The sequence below is a fragment of the Fringilla coelebs genome (assembly GCF_963513975.1).
Source record: "Fringilla coelebs genome assembly, chromosome: 3".
NCBI lineage: Eukaryota > Metazoa > Chordata > Aves > Passeriformes > Fringillidae > Fringilla > Fringilla coelebs.
Genome location: NC_140030.1, coordinates 26,371,584 through 26,396,098, shown reverse-complemented (window position 1 = coordinate 26,396,098; position 24,515 = coordinate 26,371,584). Strand labels below are relative to the sequence as shown.

The 24,515-nt window shown below is 37.0% G+C and overlaps 1 protein-coding gene across 1 annotated transcript in view; it reads left to right on the top strand.

Moving 5' to 3' along the window:
- Positions 1–24,515, top strand: part of KHDRBS2 (KH RNA binding domain containing, signal transduction associated 2) — a gene marked incomplete at its 5' end in the record, with an annotated part of 311,700 nt that overhangs the window by 153,503 nt on the left and 133,682 nt on the right. The window contains one exon of the mRNA XM_084202170.1: positions 6,490–6,636. Coding sequence (XP_084058296.1) covers positions 6,490–6,636 — 147 coding nt within the window. The remainder of the gene's footprint in view (positions 1–6,489; positions 6,637–24,515) is intronic.

Genomic DNA, 24,515 nt, shown 5'->3' with positions numbered 1-24,515 from the left:
TCCCTGGGGCAGTGGAAGGGTGAGCGTAAAACCAGGGAAAGAGTCAGACACTAGAAAGTTAGTTTATGTTAGTCATTTTTGCCTGCATGGAATTTGAGCTGTAATCATTAGTATGGAGCTAAACTTCTAATAAATCTTGGATTAAAGGAGGGGAAGAAAAAAAAAAGAAAAAAACCCCATATCTTTTAAGATATGTTTTTGCCCATAGTAAAAGTGTAGCATCTTGTTTGGAGTTAAAGCAAACTACATTGTAACTTAGTTGCAACAAACTGCTAATTAGCTTTTCATAAATAAAAGCATGACATTTTCTACTCTTATTAATTAAGGCAGTCTTTTTCTTGAATCTGAAAGTATCTGGATTGCAGTGATCCCTAGTTGTGATCATAAGTTTTAAGATGAACATAATCCTATGAAGCATTTTTAGGTGTGGTAATTGTGCATTTCTTGAGGATCTTTGATTTCCCACATAAGCTTTGCAAACTTGCAATTAATTGATTGTATTCAACAAACATCTTTGGCTTGGTTAACCTCAAGGAGCAATTTTCCAGTGCCCAGGTGGTTCTTGTCTATGCTGTTTTAGCTTCTGCTTGGATTTGTACAAACATAGAAACATTTACAAGTCTGTGAACTCAGTGTTCTGGCAGGGAATTCAAGTATAGGTCACTAGTTGTTGGTCACAGTGGTCACTGTCTATTGCCTCACTTTTGGCAGCTACAACTTCAGCGTGTTAATCTTTTTCCTAAACTTTTTTTTCTCCAAAGAATTTCTATTTTTTTCTTCATTTAACCATCATGTCAGTGTTAGGGTTTTTTCAATAGTGATCATCTCATCATCACATTCTTGTGCTGATTAGTCTTTTTTTTCCTTTTCACCTCTCTAAACAAAAGATTATCTAGGTATGGTTTAGTACCTTCAAGTCATTAAGATTTTGTTGCATTTCATTTTGAAAAGCATCAGGAAATAAAGCACTGAAGGACCTGTTTGCCCAAGACACTACTGCATATACACAATTTTCTGCTCCAATTCACCAAAGTAACAATGAAAATTTAAGTGATGAATCAAGTATAGAAAAATAATTGTTGTCACCTGTATCTCCAGGAATTTTGTAGGCGTTGTTCTTTCTAATGCCTGAATTTCATCCTGGGGTCTCTGTGGCTGACTGCAGGTGCATTACACCCACTGTCTTTGCACTGCTATGTGAGCTCTCTCCATGTACTCACTGCTTCCATCTTCTTTATTCTTCTTCCTGGAGTGAGAGTAACTGGTTTAAAAATAAAAGTCAAGGAATAGCTTACGTCTTTACTGATTCTTCCAATGCCTCATCCATTATCAAATTGCTTTTCTTTTCTTTTTTCTTTTTTTTTTTCCTTTGTTCCTCCACTGATGGTACCTTGGACTTGAAGGGTTTTTTTAACTCCAAACCCAGTACCCCCAATAAATGAGTTCACTGTTACTTATACTACAGCCAGTGTGGTAGACAACATTTTGATTTTTTTCATTTATGGCCAGATTAAAAATTAATAGGTTTGCATTTGTCAAACTGCATGCTCATTAATTTTCTTCTGTAGCATTGCCCACTGATCTCATGAATAATGCCTGTGTAGCAGCAGCCCTGTGATTATCATCTTTGTCTAGTCTCTGCACTATGCTTTTCTTTGTAAATTCTTGCAAGATATGAAATCCATTGCAATTCTCAGATTGTTCCTCAAGCACCCATTGTTTCTTTTTGTAGCTGTATTTGTTTTATTATAGGAAGTTCTTTGTATTCTATTGATTAAATTTATCTCTGAGAGCGACACAATCCCTACTGCAAGTTTCTTTTCTATTGTTCTTTGATATCCTGTTATTTCAGTGTTATGAGGACACTTTTGATTCACCAATCTGGACTGTGCAACTCTTTTCTGTGCAAACTCCATTTCTTTCAACTTTATTCTAGTCTTTTTATTCAAGCATTTTGGACAGGTTTCCAGACAGAAAGCAGTTCTCTGACAGCACACATCCTTTTAAAATGTTAAGACTCCTCTCATGTCCAGAGATAATTCATCATTTTTCTTGGTCTTTATGTTCCTATCACTTGCATACTTCACTTTTGCAGAGGTTGGTACTCCTAATATTTCTGCTGTAGAGTTTTATATCTCATTTTCCCTGCTTGAGTCAACTAGAAATTATAAAACACAGTAGATGTCTCAAAACACCTGTTATCCTTAGGAGGGAGTGGGTTGTAGAGCCATGCATCATGTTGAGGGTGGATGGACTTTCAGCACTGTGTGACAGACGCTCTAAGAATGAGAGGAAGAAGAGAGAATGAAGGAAGCCTGAAGTATGTATTGTATGATGGGAGGTGAGTTCTGTCACTCTTGAGAAATGGAGGGAATTGACATTCAGAAGGGAGTGGAAGAGGATCAGGATGAGGGGCAGTTGTTTCTGGAGGGTGATAAGTGTTTTCTCTGCTGTGCTCAACCCACCCTGAAGTAAAACATTGTCACTGTGAGCAAAGAACCATACTATGAACCTGAGAGTCAGTACTAAGAGTGATTGCCATCACTAACCCAGAAGCCCAACAAATCTATTCCTTTCCTTTTATAAAGCAGAACTGATCAGGTCCCAGGTTTGTTTGTCTACCCTAAGATCCAGTGCCTGAGACTTAACTGCATTTTGATCCAGCAAATCCATCAGGCTTTTGATCACCTTGCACTGCAATTCATTCCATGTCTACACAAGTAAGCTTAAGCAGTTATCATTTCTGTGCTTGGGCTGTGAGGGAACATCTCAGCTGCTGGGTGGACACTGGCCAAGGCTGTGCAATCTGAACAGGGTCTAGAAAACTGCTGGTTGTGATGTAGGGAATTGTAGAATGCAAAAAGCTATGAGAATCTGCCAAAAGCTACAGGCAGCACCATGGGGAATACCTGAACTTCAGAGGTGATTAAGGCAGAGTTATATGAGAAACAGCCAAAGTCCACAAGTAATTGCACTGGTGCATTAGAGGCCACTAGGGCCTTGGAAGGCCATTAGCACCCAAATAGCCTTGTAAAGCACACCATGAAAAACAGATTTATGATCAGCTCACTTACTCTGCCTTAATGTGTCAGGTACTGGAAAGTCTCATAATCCATTTCAGTCCTTACCAGTCCTACATGGGGTGTTGTTCATTAGTGTTTTCGTTTAACTCAGAAGCATAGTTTAGAGGAGAGCCTCCTGATCATTCCCAATCTCCATTATTTGAAGTGAGCAGAACTCATGGGGTTTCAGCTGGATTCCTCTCCTATGAAAGTAAAACAAGGTTGGGCTCCAGAAAGACTCTCTGGCTTCTAATGGGAACTGAGTTATTGCAACCAGAGTTTGACTAGCAGGAGGCAAAACCCCCTGCTGTACTACACGAGGGGCAGCACTACCACCCTAAATAGAAGCAGTGCGGACACTGGGTCCATGGCACTGACCATTCTGCTGTGCAGTTGGGATGTGCTGCTTGCGAAGGAAGATCTGCAAAGGTGTTGTCCATCTTCCTGTGCTCCTGGGAGGGCCTGTTCATCTGTACTGCCCTTGGAAAGCTGTATTAGCTGCCAGGTACCACCTGCCATACCAATGAGTGTCCCCCAACAGTATGAGCTGTGTCTGTTGTTTGCTTGTTAGATGCCTGATGCCCCACAGAGGGTTAAATGTAAGGCTACATTCAGTCCCCAACTACTCAGTCATATTCACTGCTTTGGGAAGGAGAGCTTGGTGCAGTGTACACAGGGTCTGTGAGTTCCTACTCATCCATAGTTTTCCTTAATCAAGTTTCTTTGTTACATACACTTGCAATAAAAGGAGTGTTATTGTGACACTTTCCCCTGTGATGGGAAGAGATGCTGTGTGAAAATTCAGTCTTCAACCCCATGTGTTCCACAAGAAGAAACCTCAATAAATTTCCTCACAAAGAAATGTGTAGTATCTCACAACCTCAGCCTGTGGTTTCCAACAGCTATAGAAATAAGCTCCAAGTGGTGACAGAAAGTATGTGCTGAATTGAAGAGGCAGGTAATAAAATGATGTGTTGTAAGAAAACCTAAGTTTGTTCAGGAACTAAAAGAAAAACATAATTACCATTGTTACCACCAGAGAGGCATATTCCAGCTATGCATTATAAAATCATCTTGCTGATGTCTTAGCTGTACAGAATCCTCATCAAAACAATGAGCCAAATGTTATTCTTTTGCTTTTTCTACAACTGGAAAAAAGGTCCAATTTCTAAATTTGAAGTTTCTTGGTAGTCTTTTCCTGAAAGAAAACTTTTGGGGCTTTCTGGCATTTGTTGGTTTTTTGTTGGTTTTTTTTTCTTTTTTTTTTCCCTTCAGAATCTTAAAAAAAGCAGTAGGGAAGAAACTTCCAGCAATCACTAAGGTGCACTTTTATAACTATTAAAACTTAATTCTACTGAAAACTCCATACCAAATTTTTCTAGATGTAATCAAATGTGTGATTTTTTTTTTTTACAGAAAACTCAAAGCATCTCATGATAGATTTTTATGATATGCTATGGTTCTTATGGAAATTACAATGAAATTTCAGTGATAAGCTAAAATGCCAAAGATAATTTAACTGTAAAAATAAAAATACTGAGACAATTATATTTTATCATAAGTTTTCTAGTTTCAGTTGCCAACAAATATGTCAATTTTAAAACTTTAAAATAAAATAATAGTTCACATGTATTGAGTTATGATTTTATCATAATTTGCAAAATGTTGAGTTAGCACAGAGCCAGATCTTGGGTGCTGGAGCTGCAGGCTGTAGCCTTTGTGTATTCTTTGGAAGATCAAAAAATCCTTGAGGCTGCATCTTCTAACACAGATAAAAAGAACTGAATACTTACTGTTAGGAGCATAGAACTTTGCAAATGGTAGCAAGCAGTGATGTAAATTAGTCAATGCTAAAATAAGTGAAATTAATGCAGAATTAAATAAGCTAAAGCAGTAAGAATTGTAATCTGTTGTTACAATTTTTATAGCTTAACTAAATGTTCATAAACTGTTATTTTAGTATATACTAAAAAGCTGTAACCTCTTCACCATTTTCAAGCAAATTAGTTTACTTGTTTTTCTGTGATGATGTTTTCTATATATATATTTTCTTCTAAATTACATTTCTCAAAATATTTTTGAAGACTTAGAGTTCAACTCATCATTTCTGTAGCATTACATATGTCTATCTTGTGTAGTAATGGACTGGATTTTTTCATTATGTTGTCATAGGCAGTGCCATTAACATGGTCCCTCTTCTATGTCTTAGATTTTTATGGAGCAGTAACCACTACGAATGTATTCTGCAATTTACAGTTGCTATCTCAAAACTTTGTGTAAGGAAGTGGATTGACGTTTCAGAACATTAACATGAAGTAGGATTAGTAGGCTTATTTTATAGCTAGAAAATTGGGAGCCAGTGATGGTTGAGCTATATCTAGGTGTGGTGATTCACCTGCTGAGCTGTGGTACACCACGTTGCATAGGTACCCTGAACTGGGACTGGGGCTGAAACTCGGACATCACTGAGTTCTGAGAGCAGCTCAGGGGCTCTCGGCATAAGAAGCACATGGATCTGTCAGAGCAAGTCCAGAGAAGGGCCATGAAGATGATCACTGCTGGAGCCCTTCTGCTGTGAAGAGAATTTGGGCTGCTCAGCCTGGAGTAGAGAAGGCTCAGGGTAAATTTATGACACCTTTCAAGTACAGAAAGAAGGTGAGAAATCTGGAAAGGGACTTTGTGAAAAGGTGCATAGTGAGGGGACAAGGGGCTTTAAACTGAATGAGAGTAAGTTTTAGGTTAAACATTAGGAAAAGGTTCTTCACTATGAATATGGTGAGACACTGAAGCAGTTTGACCAGAGAAGGATTCCCCGTTCCTGGGAGTGTTTAAGGCCAGGCTGGATGGGGGCCTGAGCAACCTGATTTAGTGGAAGGTGTCTGTTCCTGGCAGAGCTACATAGTCTGTAGTAGTTCACACCCTTCACATCCAAGCTATCCTGTGATTCTGTGTCTCAAATAAAAGTCCTAGAGCATATTTTTCTTTGGTGATACTAAAATATACAGGCTGCAGATATTTGTTGAAGAACCTAGAGAGTTTACTAAACAATAGTGTTCCAAAATGATTTAATGCATCTTTATTTTATGGGGTTTTTTTTTGTTGTTAAGAGCTAAGATTCAGACAGATGAATGCAGCTTTTCCATTATGGATTTATGATGTCAGTTCTTCCTTCTGGTGTTTTTAGCATTTTTTCACTGTGCTGATTAAAATCTGGTTTAGATGATAATTATGCTGGTTTTATCATTCAAACACTCAAAATTGATTTTTGTTAAAAATCTTTAAGTGTCTTGAACTAGACTTTTATTTCTTAACAGATTTAAAAGTCTGCTTAGAGTATGTCCTTCTGTCATGTTGTCTGTGAATGCTAACTCACTGCAAAATTAATGTATTTCCAGTTTTAAAAACCAAATCCACCCTCTCTTCATAGGAGGAAGAACTAAGGAAAAGTGGAGAAGCCAAATACGCACACTTGAGTGATGAGCTCCACGTATTAATTGAAGTGTTTGCTCCACCTGGGGAGGCGTATTCTCGCATGAGTCATGCCTTGGAAGAAATAAAAAAATTCCTGGTTCCCGTAAGTCACTTATTCTTCTTGACAGGTTATGGTTTTGTTGCACTGAGTTTGTTCCTTTTTTAGACTAAGGGAAAAACGCCTTCGCTGTGTTCTGTTGAACTTTTGTCTTTCATTCTTTTGTCCCAGGGAGATGCCAAACAGGCCATTAAGTGTCGCAGTTGATGCCCTGATATATTTTCTAGCTATTTTATTATTTCCATTTTTCAATGATTTTTGCTTTTCTTTCTTCTTTTCTGGAGAAATTGGTAGATTACTTTTGTTTTCTGATTGCAGACATTAGTCATCATGAGAGTGCACTTTCAGGATTTTTGAATATTTCAGTCCATAAAAACATTTTAATACATATAACAATTTACCTAAATATCTTGCTAATGAAGTTAATTGTGCAGCAAAGAGAAACAGCATGAGCAAAACATTCCTAAGACTTTCTGTTCTCCTTGTGACTCAGACCACAGTTTGGCAATCTTCCATCAGCTAGGAGAGTGCAGAGATATACTCGAAACTGTGAACTTTTCCAATTTGATTTATACTAAATATATCATCTTCTGAAATATTTACCTTCATGTCTATTGATTTTCCTCAAATTCTCTGAAAATTATTTTTTCCACATTTATAGGTGCATTCCATGCTATTTTCATACTTAAATTTGTCATAGCATTGAAGCATAAGCATACTAAATATTAAGTGAAGTAGTACTAGAATTACATGAGTTGTTTTCTGAGGTCTGTCCTGAGAGTTCTTAGTGCTCTAAAAATGTTCAGAACTTGCATCCCTTAAAAAGAATATGATGAGAGCTTGTTTCTGGTTTTGATTGAAAAAATGAAGTGTATGTTCAGGTGTGTTAATAATAATGGAAGGATTCAAAGAGTGCCTTTTTTTAATGAGTAATAGGAAGCTGAGATGAGAGATGTTCAGGTGAGGCATGCCACTTGCATGGCAGAATTTCAACACCTTTTTTGCTGTAGGCTTCTTGATGCGGGAGAAAGGGAATATGTTACAAGTAAAATATGGAAGTAAACTATTTATATGTTAAATTTTTAAGAGCAAATAAGCTTTTTTTTTAAGAGCACTAAGTAGCTTAAGATTGTTAAAAATAAGTATCTGGATTTTTTTTTAATTAAAAAGTTTGTTGGCATCAAGCGCCCATAAATGAGCTACATTTTAAATAAGTTAAATCTGTCTTTCTGATTTTTCTTTCTGATTCCCTTATGCTTCCAGTTTGGGAACACTGGTAATAAAATACCATTTAGAATTCTTTGAAATAACTGTGAGACAAGAAAGCATTTTCTTTTTCATAACTTCTGAGTTTACCTTGAACATAAAACACAAGGGACAAATTAGGTCAATATTGTAATGCTGGCAGCATGTCATGGAATGACATTTTGGCTGCAAGCTAATGGTGAAGATCTGCCAAGCCATTACACTGGAAGAAAATTTATCATTAAATAACATATTCCTGAAAAGTCCGGTGTGTTGTAGCTTAAAATGATAACAGGGCCAATTACAAAATTTGCCAGTCTTTGTCACTTGGATAACCCTATTTCCAGTTGTTCATGACTTTCCAAAACTTCAGTTTGTTTCTATAAGAGGTTTCTGTTTCAATTTACCTTCTTATGTCCTTTTCATTCTGGAAAAGAGCTCCTGCATTCTAGCATGGTGCAATGAAGATGGCATCTGGATTTTTAACATCCATCATGTGTTCTGTTCAGCCTGGGTGAATAAGGGAGAGAGAATAGCGTGTTTTCAGAGTAGTATTAAAATCTGTTGTAATATTCAGCATCTGTACAAGCGTATATTTTGGATGGCACATTATTTATTTGTAAGAATTATATTTGTTTTCCAGCACAAGTATAATAGCTGCACTGGAGAAAATATAGAAACAGGTTCTTTGTTAGGAAATTCTGAATGTGGTTGATAGTGGCAGGAATAGACCCTGTCATAGAAGGCCACCAAATTTGTCAGGCAGGATTTGCCCCTAGTGAAGCCGAGTTAGCTGTCACCATTCACCTCCTCATTTCACATGTGTCTTTGCAAAACTTCCAGGAGGATTTGTTTCCATGATCTTTCTGACCTGAGGTGAGGCTGAAAGAGCTGTAGTTTCCTGTGTCTTCCTTATTTCTCTTTCTGTAAGGGGGGGTTATTTTTCCCCTTTTCAGTCAGTGGGAGCTTTGTGGACTGACATGACTTCTCACATTTGATGGGTAGTGGCTTAGCCACTTGCTCAGCCTGTTCCCTCAGCATGAGCAGATGCCTCTCATCAGGTCCCAAGGACTTGTGCACCTTCATGTTCCTTAGATCCTCTCTAGCCTGATCCCCTCCTGCAGTGGGCAATTCTTCATTCCCCCAGTCCCACCTTTGCCTTCTGTGACCTGAGTGGTGTGGATGGAGCACTTGTCTGTGAAGACCAAGGCAAAGAAGTCTCTGATGACCTCAGCCCTGTCCTGGGTAGCCAGGTCTCCTGGTTTGCTGCAGAGAGGGCCCACATTTTCCCTAGTCTTCCCTTTATCACTGATGCGCCTTTCCTGTTGCCCTGGCCAATTTTAATTCTGTCAGGGCTTCTGTCAGCTTTCCTAACATGATCCCTAGCTGCTTGGGCAATTTCTGTATTCCTTCCAGGCTACCTGTTCCTGTGTCCACCCTCTGTTGGCTTCCTTTTTGAGTTTACCCAGGAGCTCCCTGTTCACCCATATAAGGCTCCTGTCATTTTTGCCCGACTTCCTCTTCATTGTGATGCTCATTCCTGAGCTTGGCAGAAGCGATCCTGGAACATTTAACCAGACTTTTTGTGTCCCTCTTCCCTCCAGGGAATCATAATCACTCCAAAAAGTAAAAATTGTACTCTATGACTTGTTTATTAGTTTTATCCCCTCTGCTTCATTTCAGATTTAACTGACTGGCTGCAACATGTTTCAAGGGGTTTTCACTCAGAAAGATTGCACTAGATAATTCCCTTTTTGTTCCCTATTTGCAGCATCTCTTGTTTTATGATGTTTTGTTGTTTTTAAGACTTAATTTATTGCAGCAATGAATATTTGGATTGCATGACAAGGATAAAACAGTAGAACAGAACAGTTTTATTTATACCAAATCAAGGATGTAATAAACTATTCAAATGAGTTTTCACATTGCTTATGAATTTTCTGAAGATTACATGAAGTATTACCCTCAGAAATTGCATGATCATGTCAGTGAAATGGAATAACGTCTTTGTACCTTCTTCAGAAGTTTTAATGAGACTGAATTTTAAGATAAATGCCCAGAAAACATAATAAGAGAAAAGTAGATAAATGTAGAACAGACTGAGAAAAAAAAAATTGAACATTTATTAACTGAAGCAAAGTTTTAATGAACAACTACTTTTGATTTAAATGTGATTACTTCTTTTTTACCTTCAACCTTACTCAATAACAGGTATCTATATTTTTAGCAGCGAAGATTTTGCCTCTAAGCCAGAGTTAGAAACCACAGTCTGTGCCACAAGTTACCACATTTCATAGCTGCAGCTCAGTTGGTGCGTTGGGCTCCTTCCAGCGGGCGTTTCAGTGCATGACTGAATCCCAGTGTCTGCAGCTCTTGGCAGCTGACACATTTCCAAAGCCAAGCTGCTTCCTTTGCTGTCTGCAGCTTCCATTTTGAAATGGTTTGAGGTCTGTGTGGGTGCTGCCAGCAGGATGTTGCTAACTGGTTGATAAGATTTATTCTGTAACTGACTGCTAGTTCTTTGGTGGGTTTTATGCAAAATTAAGTCTTTGTGGGGTGTTATATCCAATTACTAGCTAGATACTGTCTCTCATTTTGGGTTGATGTTTACTTGGTATGAAAATTTGTATATAATTGAAATATGACAAATCAAAAGAGCCACGATTAAGTAGGTAGGATTAATCTCAGGGTCTTGAAAAACAACTGCCTGCTCCTTTATTTTTCTTTTAACCTAGTAAAAATGAAAACCAGAATGTGTTTCCCAAGTCAAGGTTTTACATTAGCAATCACGTTTGGAACTGATGCTAACATTTTGTAAATTATCCCATGTGGAAAATACAAACAATAGGGATGCCTAGGAGGAGAGCATTTTTCAGATTCACCTTTGTGGCCAGCACAGATTTGATAAAATCCATAGGTATCTGACAGCCAAGTACTTCTGATCCTGCCAGGGCTCTAGTTCTGTGTGAGGAGCCTAAGGCTGGTGTTGGATCTCAGTGCCTCAGAATGGGATGTAGGGTCAACAAACTAGGAGGGGAGACTGGGGAGCAGGGGGAGGTGAGGAGAACCTAGAAGCTTTTCAAGCTTTAAAATCTTATGATTTTTAAAGGTTCATGGCTATTAAATGCAATCAAGTTTTTTCACTGTTAATGACCAGTGAAATTCTACATCACTCCTGTTATACAGGATTGTATAATTTTGATTTATATCCAAACATACAAATATATTTTCTGAACAAGCTCTTAATTCCCATGTTGTAAGGAGCTACGCTGTCCTTAGGAGTTCTGTGCTTTCTAACATAGGCAAAATCTTTTTTTCTTTTTTCTGATACACATTTTTATCCCTTTAAGCAAAGCATTTTTATTTGACATGGTTAGCATCCCTTGGGAGAATGAGAGAAGCAGATACTGATCATTCACTTTACGTGTGAGTGCTCTGTAATAGGGAGCTATTATGTAGAGGGCAGATTGCAGCTGCGGTGACATGACCACTTTAAAAAGATTGTTTACAACTGTGTGGTCAGATGATCAGAAATTGAACCAATTACCACTTTAAAAGCTGCTGTCCAATATATTTGCATACATTATCCTAGCCACTTGTATCTGCTTTAAATTGAGGCTTGTTGGCACCACTCAAGGGCTGGGAATAAACACATGGTCATGTAATGCAGTCCAGTTGATGGGCAATGGCTGGTGATCATCTGCCTGTACAGTTTTCTGATTCTGTTATTAGAAATCCCTGTGGTGAGGCAACAGGTGAATGCAGAGTTGTATGTTGTTTTTAATTCAGGCTACAATGTCGTCCAGAATAGTATAGAGCAAGGTGAGATAAAAGGATTGAAGCTAAATAGCCAGTAAGATATTTAGGCACTTAAAAGGAAGTCTGGAAGAAATTGTATTTATTATTGCAAGTATTTTTGAAGAATGTGCGAGTGTAAATTATTTACTTTGACAGGCATAAAAGATGAGTTTTAGAGATGCAGCTCTGCTGCTCTTCAGCATCATATTTAGGGAAATATTTTGCCTGTTGAGGTTCTTACCAATCATTTAAGAATATTATCTGTTCTCATAGATCCAGCTAAATAAAGTGAAAAATCACTAAGGAAGAAGAGCCTTTCAGTGAAATCAAAGTTTACTAATTTCACACTGGAAGTTATTTATGCCAGAGCTGTTTATGAAAAAAATTGAGATCTATGGAAAATTGAAACTGGGAACAATTAAAAAATCTTAAAGTAGGGTTTAGTTCCTTGAAGGTCTTTCTCTGTCAAATATTGTAAAAAGAAATTATTTCACCTCAAACATACGTTTATTGTATATGTAGGAACTCTTATTTAGTACAGAGCAAAGTTACAAGTAATCTCTTTATGTACAGCGCATGTAACAATTCTGTCAGTTTTAGGTATATGACATTTATTTTGCACATTTTTTGTTAGCCATCTGAATTTCTTCTGTGCTATAGTATAATATGATCTCTCTATTTACATACCATTTCATAGTCCATGGTTTTGTAATCTTATGTTTGTTTCTAAATAAACTATAGTGTGGGGGGGGGATGCCAGTCTTTTTTTTCCTCTTTCAAAGAACCTTAACAGACAAAATATTTCCCCAAATATGATACTGAGCAGCAGCAGAGCTGCATCTCTAAAACTCATCTTTTATGCCTGTCAATGTAAATAATTTACACTTGCACATTCTTCAAAAATACTTGCAATAATAAATAATTAGTACGGTAATTATTTTAAAACTGTGCTAAGGAAAAAATTTAGCAGCTGTTTTAGCTGTGCTGGGTTGTTTTTCCCAGGGTGCAACATCTCTGGCAATTTCACACGCAAGTTTTGATCATCAAGGAAGTCAATTCAGAGATTCTGTCAAGGCCTAAAATGTCATGGCACTTTAGCTCTTCACAGCCTTTTTTCCTAAACATTGCTTAACAAATCAAATTATTATCAATACATTCAAATATCAGTGTGGTCAAGAGAGTCATCATAACTTGTGGACTTTTCTTGACTTTTCACAGATGCTGAAGTTTTTCCTAATAATGAATACTGGCTGATTGAGCAGCACTTGTGTTGTTTAAACCACTTATTTTAAGCTTCATGAAAATAGTCCTAAATCTTCCCCTCAAAGTGAATGTTTAGGGGTGGAGATGTACATCAAAAGTTTTTTAATTTTTCAGTTGAAAATTAAACTCCATTATTTTTCAACAGACTGAATTTTTTTTAATATAGTTATTGACATACAGTATAGACGACTGGTCCTTTCTGCTGTAAAGCTATAAAATGGATAGCAATACAAAGAGCACATAATTAATCAAATGTCTTCACATTTGTGTCATGAAGAGTGGGTCATATTTTGACATGCCAGACCAACAGTATCTTTTTCCTAGGCTTAGCTCCCCGCTGCTTCAAAGCAATTTAGATACTTTGCTGCATCTTGTGTGGTTTAAGGGTTGATACTCCCACTATGAGTGGATTAAGACCCCTTTAGATATGCCAAGATTTATTCAGTCTGTGAAAGCAATTCCTTGGTGATCTCTTTCTGACACACGGAGGAATCGATCTAAGAGGCTCAGCCTTACTGTCAGAGCCAGCCCTTTCAGATGAACCAGAGACATAACCTGAGCAGGGATTAAACTGAGCATGCTCTTGAGGCGTGGCTGCAGTTTAAAGAGATAGATTTTCAACTTGCTTGGTGAGTCTACATTCTAGGCTTGTCTTGCTCCTTCCATTTTTAGGGCAAGTTTTTCACCAATGGCAGATCAGAAGAAATTATTTCGGTGCAGGTGATAAAATTTGTGCAGAAAATTTTGAATGCCGCAGTATTGCTTCTGGTTTCTTAATTGCTGGTCTGTAATGTGGAGCAAGAAATTTGCTGTGGTATTGCACATTAGACTGGTCACCTTAGCAAGACCACCAGACCCTCCTGCACATGTGGCATTTCATTTAAAGCTCTGTATGTGGGTACAAATTTGGTCAATCAACTCAACAATAAAGGTTGTTTGTTTGACCCAGTGAAAAGTCTGCAGCTTTATGGCTTGAAAATAAAATTCCATGTAGTTCTGTATAAAAGTGTCATGGAAAGTATATTTTAAATAACTGATTTGCATGCAAGGAATACTTTGTAATCATGATGAAAAAATGTGCAAGATGTTATTAAGTGTTCCCATTGCATATATTGGTATCTTTTTTTTTTCCCCTCAGACATCAATTTGAGGAAAGAAAAGGACAATATCTGGTAAAAAAAAAAGGACTGAAAGCAAGGAGATAAGAGTTGCTTATTTTGGCTCTTTCAAGGAATTGGTTATTGCCTTAACTAGGTTACTTTAACTTGCAGGTTACTTATCTCTGTTTCACATATATTAGCAAAGTGACAATCAGATTTTTAAGGTTTAATTTATTTGTGAAAGTACACTTAAATAAAAAGTTTGTGCTTTCATTCACATTGAAAACCATACTGCAGATCCTACAGTGTGCTGGGGGTTGTTTTGATTTTCTTTATTTTTAAAAACAAAAGGAAGAAAACAGGTTCTGGTGGTATTAGTAAATATATTTTTTTAATGTAGCAAAAGTCAGTGTAGTCAATTCTGAGGTTGCTGAGTTGTGATTGCTTAGGAAAACATGAAAGAAAATAAAAAATGCCGAGTAATCTTGTGTCAGTTGTGTTCTTTCAGCTTCCAGAAGCCAAAAATTCAATCTTTTCAAGGCTGTATCCAAGACCATCTTGCCTTTTACCCTTTGGTAGCTTTTACTTCTCTTCCCTGAGTTTGTCAAAGGCTTTTTTTGAACCTTAGTTAAGCTTTTGGCCTCAGAAAAACTTAAGATTGCAATGAGTTTGACAGTTAAGTTACACACTGGGTGTAAAAACACAAATTAAACCCTAAGTTCCACTTCCTCTTGTTCATTTTGAAGCAGTTTCTTAAGAGTTTTTAAGTGCCTTCATCTTCATGCTTGGTAAAAGCAGAAGATAATTTCACACCCATCCTCAGTCCTATGTTGTTCTGGATTTGTTTCTTTTCTAGCTCACAACTTTTACTGCAAAGAAGCAGAGGTAGCTCTGGTTTTCCATTACATAATTCTGACTATTTTTCTCTCTCATCTTTAGCTTACCTCTTTAATTTTTCTGTTGGGCTGGAATGGGCAGGATGGCAGAGAGTAGCTCATCTTGGTAATCAAGAAGTCATCCAGTAATGGAATGAATCTTCTGTTTGTGGTTCAGTGTCAGGGCTTTTTCTAGTGCTAGCCACCATTCATCCTGCTTGCACTGATTTGGTGGTTTTTTAATGGCATTTGTAAAAAATCCAGGGCATCTTTCTTGAATGATAATAACTTATAAGGAGCTATTTACTTTCAGTATTTTGATGCTTATCAATACTTCAGTGTAATTATTTTCATAGCATTACTATGCATTTATCATCACTCAATTTTTTCTGCCTGTTTTATTTCTAATAATAGAATATAATGAGACCTTTCAGCAATTTTCCACAATAACCTTTAGATTTTATTGCTTTGAATAATTTAATTGAAATAATATCACTTCACTATTCAAGATTTTTAATAACATTTATAAATATGATGAGCAGACCAGATTTTTTAATCACTCAATAAATTCTTCCCCTCAGAAAACAGAAAATTACAATACAGGTCAACTATTTTTAGTATTCTTTTTTCTGTAACGAAGAGAGAATTCCTAATCAGCCAGGTGCTCTGTTTTAGCATTTGACAACTTTGGTCTGGTGGATGAGAGTTTTTATCTCCATGGATGGAGATGTTTGAAAATGGATGTCTCATTTGCTGTGTGCCAAGCCTGGTGATATAAACTTGTTCAGAAATAATCTGATGAAGGATAAAAATACACTCATTGGCAGAATGTACTTCTCCAAGACAGTAAGAATTGCCTGTATACATTCAGCACATGCCAACATGAGGGTTTAGTAAGTTAAGGATATACATTTGTATATATTCCTGATGTTTTGAAAGGTTTTAAGTCTCCTAATGGCAAGGAATAATATGACAAAACTTCATTGACATGAGATTTTTAAAAGAAAAAATAAATTCACTGAATACCTGGGAGAGTTTGCAGCTTATTGAAAAAAAAATAGAAAAATTAACCTAACCAATACTTTGGTATTCTTATGTCACAATGAAAAATGAGTCAACAAATCTCACTTCTGGTTCAGTGAGAGTTTGTTGATGAAATTGTGTTAGTGACATTAAATTCCATTAAACATCTATCCATATGTGTGATGTGACAGGGCTCAAACCTTCTTAATAAGAACATTTCTCTAAATATATGTGTCTGTAGCAATTTTCTTAGGGAGTTGATGTGTGAAACTTCTATGTCTGTCAAACGTGCTTTGTGTATCAAATTTGGAAGATGGAGATTTGCGTCTTGATAGTAGATTATTTCACTCCAACACAGCAGGTTCTTTCGGCTGAGACTGCACGGGTGGTGTGAATGCTTAGACCCTGTAGCAAAATCTGCAGCCATTTAGCAGATGAAGAGACTTCTCTGTGAGAGTGGTATCTCAAAGTACCTTCCCAGCCATCAGCCCACTTACACCAGCATACAAAAAATGCTGATAATTAGGATGCATTTCTAACCTGCCTGCCTTCTAAGTTTACACGCTTCACTTTGGATACATCAAGGTGAGAGACAAAACCTTCAGATAAACTGTGTACAAAACCTTCAGATAAACTGTGTGAAACTGGAAAAGGCTTTTAACAGGAGAGGAGGCATTCCAGAGCTGCCCTTATGTCATTGAGTGCAAAGGAAAACTGTTTGCAACTTGGATTAAAAGAGAGGAAAATTCTCATAGGTACAGGAGTCTTTTCTGAAAGAAAGTCTATTCAAAGCATAATCTTTCTGAAGAGTCATATGATGACTCTAGAGATTATGATCAAGTTTGTTCAGAACTGACTGAAGGTTATTATGCAGAAAGAGAAGTGAGGCAGTCCCAAGGCTGTAATGGGATGCAGTTGGGAATGGTGGCACAGAATATCACTAGCTAGTAGGGACAGGGCCTCATTCAGAGAGGAAGGCTGAGGATAGATGCAGCAGTCAACAAAAGCATGCTTAAGAAGAAATAACTCATGCTGCATATTTAAATTACTTGAGTACAATTACTGCCTACCTCCTTGCTTGCATTTTCTTCAGCTGTTTGAAAAATCTTTGATGCATACAGTTTCTTTTTTCACTTCATACTTACTAAACATTTGAGGTCTCTCCTTTTGACATGCTAGAACAAGGTTTGTGTCTGCTGGATATCAACTCAACTGCTGGGTTATTTCCATGTTGGCATAACTTGTGCATGACCCAGTGAGTAACAGCTTAGTTACAGTGCTGCTGAAAAATCAGTTTTTAGAGCCAGATTGTAGGAAGTGAGACATTCTTGAAAGCAGACAAGCTCAGCAGGATCTGTGGCTATTTCTGATTGAGAGGTACATACTTAGTGTTTCTGTTTATAATGAGTACTTCCCATAGAGTTAAGCCTGAGGAGATCAGTACAAGAAGGAACTGAAACCAATGGAAAATCCTTTGAATTTTCCTTTGATTGTTGATTTACTTCTATAAAAACTGTTTAAATGCAGAAATAAGACTCTGAACAGTAGTTAAACCTGGGCTCTAAGATTCTGATTAGACACCATGAATAGACTGTCCAAGTGTCAGGGGGAGAGCCATCACAAACACAGGCAAAAGCTGATGTTCTTTCCAAGCAATATGGGCTTCACAAGGTCAGGGAGAATTTTACAGAGGGGAAAAAAAGCCAAAAGGTCACATTTAAAGTAAGATTTGATAGCTGTTAGTTGTTTTAATTATTTGCTTTACATCATTACTACTTTTGAGGAAGTGAACAAATAGCACCTTGTTCTAAGGACATATTCCTGAGTTAAATTTAGTCATGAGTCCTTGGCCTGTAAGATTTCCTTAGGTGCCAAAGACACATGGGCCACTGAGTTAAAACAGAGAGAAAAACAACTAAGAGCTGTAAAATAACTGTAGTTACAGAGGGTTTGGCAAACCAGAGCTATTATCTCAGAAGGGCTAAGAAAATTTCCTCAATGTCAAAAAAGGGAATTACATGTGTAAATTCATGGTAAATCACAGAATGAACAACTGTTATCTCTTCCTTGTCATTACTCCTAAACTGATCAGCTACAAATCAGTGAAAGAAACCAATACTAAATTAAACAGGGATTTTGCTCTTATTTTGGACTGAGATTTCTTTTCTACCTATAAACACATCAGAAAAACAGATTGTGCCTTGGCTATTGGCTGGTCTACACTTGTATTTTGCTTTGAAAAGTACTTAATAGATTTATGTGAGTCTGTAAAATGAGCTGCATACCAGACAGAAGGCAGGTGCAGTTAAAGACAGGGCTGATAGAAAGCTCTGAAAAAGTATTTGTGCTGGGAATGGGAATCCTGACAGTCTGCTTGACTACCACATATTGTGTGGAACAGTGGGTGATTCATGTCATACAATGGGATGAGTCCCTGATATGCTATTGCATATCTGCACAAGGGTGGGGTTTTTCCATCTCCATCTGTCTCCCAAACAGTGTGAATATGTTGCAGTGTGTTTAAAGAGATCTTTAATTTGGTTCATCAATCTTCACTCAGAGCTCAGCTTTTTGCATGGTCAGAAATCATACTTTCTGCTGGATTGCAAAAGCCACTTTTGTTTTGTAGTGCAATCATGTATTGCAATATCACTTAAAAAATAATTTTTTCTGTGTCACATTTCAAACTAACAGCTGAGTCATATCCTTAATATTAAAATTGGAAACAAACAAAATCTGACTGTATCTCATTTTCTGCTGAACCCTAGTCTGTTTTGTTGGGGTTTTTTTTAATTACTGTATCCAGCCATAATTGAAGGCTATTTATATGGTATATCAATTAAATCTCAACTTTTACTTTAGCTCTTTAATCAGTTCTGGGCTAGAAGTGACTTTATGTAGTTTAAGGCTATCAGGAACAGAGAATCTATGTTAATTTTGTGTATATTATGGTATATTATCATAGTGTATGTATTGAGTTTCATATAATGAAACATATCTCTGTACTTACTAGCAAGTATATTGCTATAATACAGTGTGGTCTATCATTCTATAATGTTGGCCTGTTAGATTTCTTCCAGCTACCTTTGCATCAAGACCACAAATTTTAGTTGTGCATCCTTCTCTTAGCTTATCTAGCTTCTCTGCTCAATTGCTCTGATACTGCCTGGCACCCAGAGCAGGTGAGGAAAACTACCTGAATGAGCAGCTGAGGACTTTTATGTATGGAAAAAGCAATATTTCCAAGCAGTCTGGTTAGAGACTGAGAATGAGGAAGGGAGGAAAATCCCTTTTTGTTACTAAACTGGCAGTTTTCATGCTGTGTACAGGATAAAGCATTATGTAAAGCACCTGAAAGGTTTTTCTCTACTGGCATAAGCTGACTGGTGTACTGTCTTTAAGGGATAGCAGGTTTCCTGTGGCTCACAAGTATTTCTAGGGAAAGTGGCTTTAAGGATAGGAAAGAATGCATATACCCAGTATTGTATTGGGGTCAGAAAAGCTTCTTGACTCTTCTAGAGACTTACACACATCATCTTTAGATTTGTATGGAGCACAATGGAATAATCTTGGTAGTTCTGTATCCACAGAACTTGCAAAGAGAAAATCAAGAGAGAACTTTTAAATTCGAAGATTCTAAAAATGGAAGTTTGACTATTTCCTTTGAGCCACAGTCCACACAGGCAGTAGTATTTCTCCTAAAAACTGTACTAAAAATGTGTTTCACAAATATATCAAATCTCACTTCAAGTGCTCCAGTTGATCTGGAGTTCATCTTTTGCATGCTTAGCTTCTGGTTGTCCTCACTGGTAGGAAACTTTGTGTGTTTCACAAGCTGGTGGTTTTTGCTCCTATATGCAGGATTTAGTTGGTAGTTCTGTGTCTTTCCCACATTCAAAGCACCTCCTCTTCTTTCCAGCTAGTGGTTCTCCTTTGGGTCTCCAGAGTGAGAGTGTCAGTGAAATCCAATGTTTCTTCAAACATGAATATTGTTGTTAAGCCTCATTTCAAGAGGCTTAATACAAGATGTTCTCTTTTCTTTTCCTATTTGCCTGCCCTCTCAACTCTTGAATCCTGACCCTGTTGTCCGAAGAGCCACATAGATTTGTGACAGTAATCTAGACCTCACATTTTTACCACCCACTAGTTTAAAAAGCAGTACAATAAAAAAGGATTTGATATAATTGTACAAATAGTTACTAAGAATATTTAATATTGTTGAGCCAAAAAGCAATTTCTGAGGTCATTGCTCTGCAATTTTATATCCCTCAAAAAAAAAAAACAAAAAACCAGAAAAACTATGCCACAATACCAGTTTGCAAATCATTCAGTATAGTCCCTGGTGATTTATTATAGGGTTTAAATCTAGCCATTAGCTGATAAAAAAGTTCAGGTGAGGTGCCTGATCTGGAAATGATAACATACTGTGGAAATTGTCTCATGTCCCATTCTATTAGAGAGGTAAATGTTCCAATCTACAAAAACCCCACTTTCAGTGCAAATACAAACAAGAACGTGAGTTAAATGTCTATCTCGCTGTTTTCTGTAACAATCTTTACAATTTCATCTAGAAACATACCCATTGGCCATTTTTTTTGGAATGGGATAGAGGAGAATTGAAGGAGTAATCATACTGTATTACCAAGTTGCCCTTATTGTACTGATCACTCTCATTTCACTGATGTGTTTTGCTTTCCTAATCAGTCACCCACGTGAAGGGAAAATATTTGTACATCCTTCTTACTGTCATTTTTACATTGTTTTTGTTTGAAAGATGAGTTTAACCAAAATATCCTATTGCCCAGTGCCACTTTAGAGTCTCTGGCATTTGGATGATGAGGGTAGCCTGTAGGATGCTCCTCAACAGCAATTACAACCTGGCCTCTTTTAGCAACAGTGTAGTGTTTTTGCAGTTACATGTTATTTCACCCTAGCAGATATCCCTAAATGAAAGTCAGTCCCATTATACATATTTTTCTTCTTATGTGGTAAGAGCAGAAGGAATATTTTATTCTCTTGCAGAGTTAAAATGGTCTGTGACACATGCCCACCGATACTCCATCCTTTGCGTGAATAAAGCTCTAATTCCTGTTATCCAAGAATTGATTCTACTCCTGTGAGCATTGTCCTTGCAGTAAATTATCATATTGCTATCTCCTCTTCCCCCTTTAGACAGTGCTTAAAAAAGGGTCTTTTCTGCCCTTTTTTGTGGATAGCTTTACCCAGCTTGCCAGTTCCTAGATCCTCCCAGTGAGTTCTCTCTTAGCTCCTCTAAGCTGGTGTTTGTCCCATCTGTTGATGAGACCACATGTAAAGGAGAAAAGAATGGAGAAAATAACAATAGCAGAATGGAAAAGTTAAAGAAAACTAAGGAGAATAAATAATGAAAATTAAATTAATTTAAATGAACTACTAAAAGACTTATGACTAACAGTGGGAAGATACTATCCATGGTTGCATCATGTATGAGAAATTTAGGTGCCTTGAATTTTTTCTGAAATTTACATTCTCAGGAAAAGAAGCCATTAAGATGAATTAAGTGTACCATAAATATTGATATTATTTAAGTTATGAAAAATTAATTCCAAAGTGTGTGAAAAAATTATATTGTTTATTTTTTGTATTTTTCATTTTTAATATGATAGACTCATTTTTAGGAGGGTGTATGCAATAACTGATAAATGCCATTTAAAAATTAGACATTGCAATTAATATATTGATGTGCATGTTCTTTATGTCAAAGAGAATTTGCAATTCATTATTACAGCATGCTCACACTTTTGATAAAATATTAATTGCTTTAAATTTGCAGAGATTGACAGGCCAGCTAGGGTTAGGTTTCCCCCTTGAATTTTTGCTCAGTGCAAAGTTGAAAATATCAGATGACTCAGAGAAAAAGATACTAAATTGAATTTTTTATTTCTTTCCATAGATATCAATATTAAATGGTTTTAGAGAACAAGAGGTGAACTCTCTTGTGAGTTGGTGTGCCTGACTTTGTCAGACTGCTGGGACTGATTCAGCTGGGACTCCTGCTCCTGGGAATGACAGTTTGATTACAAGGTCTTTTCAGAAGTTCACTGGTCGTCTCTGTTGTGTTTTTTGTACATATTTATTCTTGCCCAGACCTTCTATAGGGGTCTTTTACTTCTCAATGAAGTCTTACTACATTTTTGCAACAGTAATTCTGACTTATTTGTTGAGTGTGGGGAAAATAGGGAATTCTAAGCAATGTAGTGCAATGTTAAGCTACCTGGTAATACTTGCAGTGTGTAGGAAGTTAAACTGGAGAAGAAGGAAAATAACTAAACAACATTTTTACCTAGGATCATACCAAAATTTTTGTTGCAGTTGGTTAAGTGCAGAGTTCCACTGGGTACAAATTCCTCCAGTAACAGGGTTAACAGACTGAGACCATGGGACTGTGTTGCAGGGAAATACAAGACTTGCTTTCATTTGCGTTGGATCTTTGCCATGAGCTGTGTACAGCAGGAAAGGGTTTTGTGTGTATGAATAAGAAATAAAGGTGTGTGTCCATGGGCAGATGTCATAGCACTGATACACAGCCCAGAAGTGAAGGCTCTTTTACAATAATCTCATCATGCTTTGAAAAGCTCTAACCATGCTCAGAGGAGCAGTCAACATTATGAAGACTAGATCTGCAGATGGAGACAAGATCCCCTGCCAGGCTTTAGGTATCTTAGGGCTGAGATATTTTAATGGAGTTGTTGGATATTTTAGTTACTTGTTGAGTGAAAATCAGAGAAGCAGTTTATTTTCTTCAAGGTTAAATTAGAAAAGATGGAGCTTGATATTGCCATGAAACATGTATTTTAATAAAAAGCACTCATTTTTCTTGTTACTTTAATAGGGTTTTCATAGGTATGTTCTCCTTTTGTAAAATTGCTAGCTGAATTTAAACATTGTAAGACCATAAATATAAATTACTGAACAACTGAACAGTCTCTTTTTCAGTTAGAAAGCTTGATTTGGAGATTATACCCTCAGGAAATATCTGAGAGTGCTGCTTATGACGTTTCATTTTCATGAAGTTTGTGTCCCTGGGGTTTGGAAAAGATTCCTATTTCCTCCCTCCCTGCAAAGAAATTAGGTACTTTATAGGAAAGCAAATGTAAATCTGTCCCCACATACATGTCCCCCCAAACTCCATCACAGTATATATAAATTCTTTTTAAAAATACTTAGAGCTTGAACTGGCAGAGCCAGACAATGGCATACCAATACATTGACCCAGATTGTAGGACTGCACTTAGCAAAGAGATGTAGAAAACATCTTGATTGTGGCTGGTCAGTACAGAATTGTCCAAATTAAATGAATGTTTTAAGAATAATATCTCCCTTCATGTAAAGAGATGTGTACAGATGTTGGTGTTGTAAGATTTTGTATCAGCACTTGGTTATTAGTGAATCAAAGTAAAGATTATCTGTTTAACTAGACTCTAACTGATTAAACAGCAAACATTTACTCTGTATAATTTCATTACTTTCTTCCTTGTGATACATGCACATTGCAGTGCATCAGATATTTGGGGATTTTCTTTACTTTTTCTTCTCTGACTTCCCATTGTTAGTTTCCAAGCTTCAGGAAAACCTGGAATTTATACTAACATTTATCTAACTTGCCATTAGGTCTTTATTTCTTTTTGTATTACTTTAAATAAAGCATTCCACTCTGATATAGTCAGGGGAAAATTATGAGAAATTTATTTTTCACCTAATTTCTTAAATAAATGAGGCTAATGCAGCTGCAAGGTCTATGTGTCAGAAACTTTGAAATAAAAAAAAATCAGTTGAAGGAGTACAGATTGTAAAGATGTCTTAAAGCTATATGAGAACTCATTTCTCGGTCAAGGGAGCCTCAAAATACTATTTTCCTCAAGGAAAAGCAAAACTTTAACTGTTGGAGTTGAGCATTCCATTTTGTGCATTTTAGCTGTCCCAAATACCATTGTGTAGCAGTAATAAATGCATTATGCTGCCTTATGATCCAAATAGTCAAGGCACTTGTGTCAGGCATGCAGTGCAGAAGTGTGCTGGGTAGGACAGGGGCTGGCGGCTGGGAAGGATCCCAAGCACAGGAGCCAGTGCACTGAGGAAGGAACTGAACAGGAAACTGAGATCAAGGGTGTGGGACTGTGCCCTTGGTGCTTTTATGGTGGAGGAACTTCAACAGGAAAGTATTTTAGCACCAAGGGAAAAAATTAGGTCTTTTATTTTCTTTCTCGTAGTCGAAACATATTCAGAGAAAAGTTAGCACTACCAATTTCCTTGAAAGTTCTACAATGTTGACCTCTTGACTAGAGAGAACTTTTGAGTGATGCCTAATGTGTATGTAGGGGCTTAAAACCATTTTGGTTTACTGATTTTGGACAGGCACAGGTCTTTTGAGGAAAGAAGGGCTGTTATTAGCCTCTGAGCCTCACAGACCACTTAACTGCCTGCAGGCATACCAATTAAGTGGAATTATCATCCCAATTAACCATTGTCCCTTGCCAGTCAAAACTCATTTGGTTTAATTCAGCTTCCTAGAAAAAGTCCTAATTAACCAGATTTCCTAATTATCTGTGTCCTGATTAAGTGAGGTGTACTCGTGCAGCCT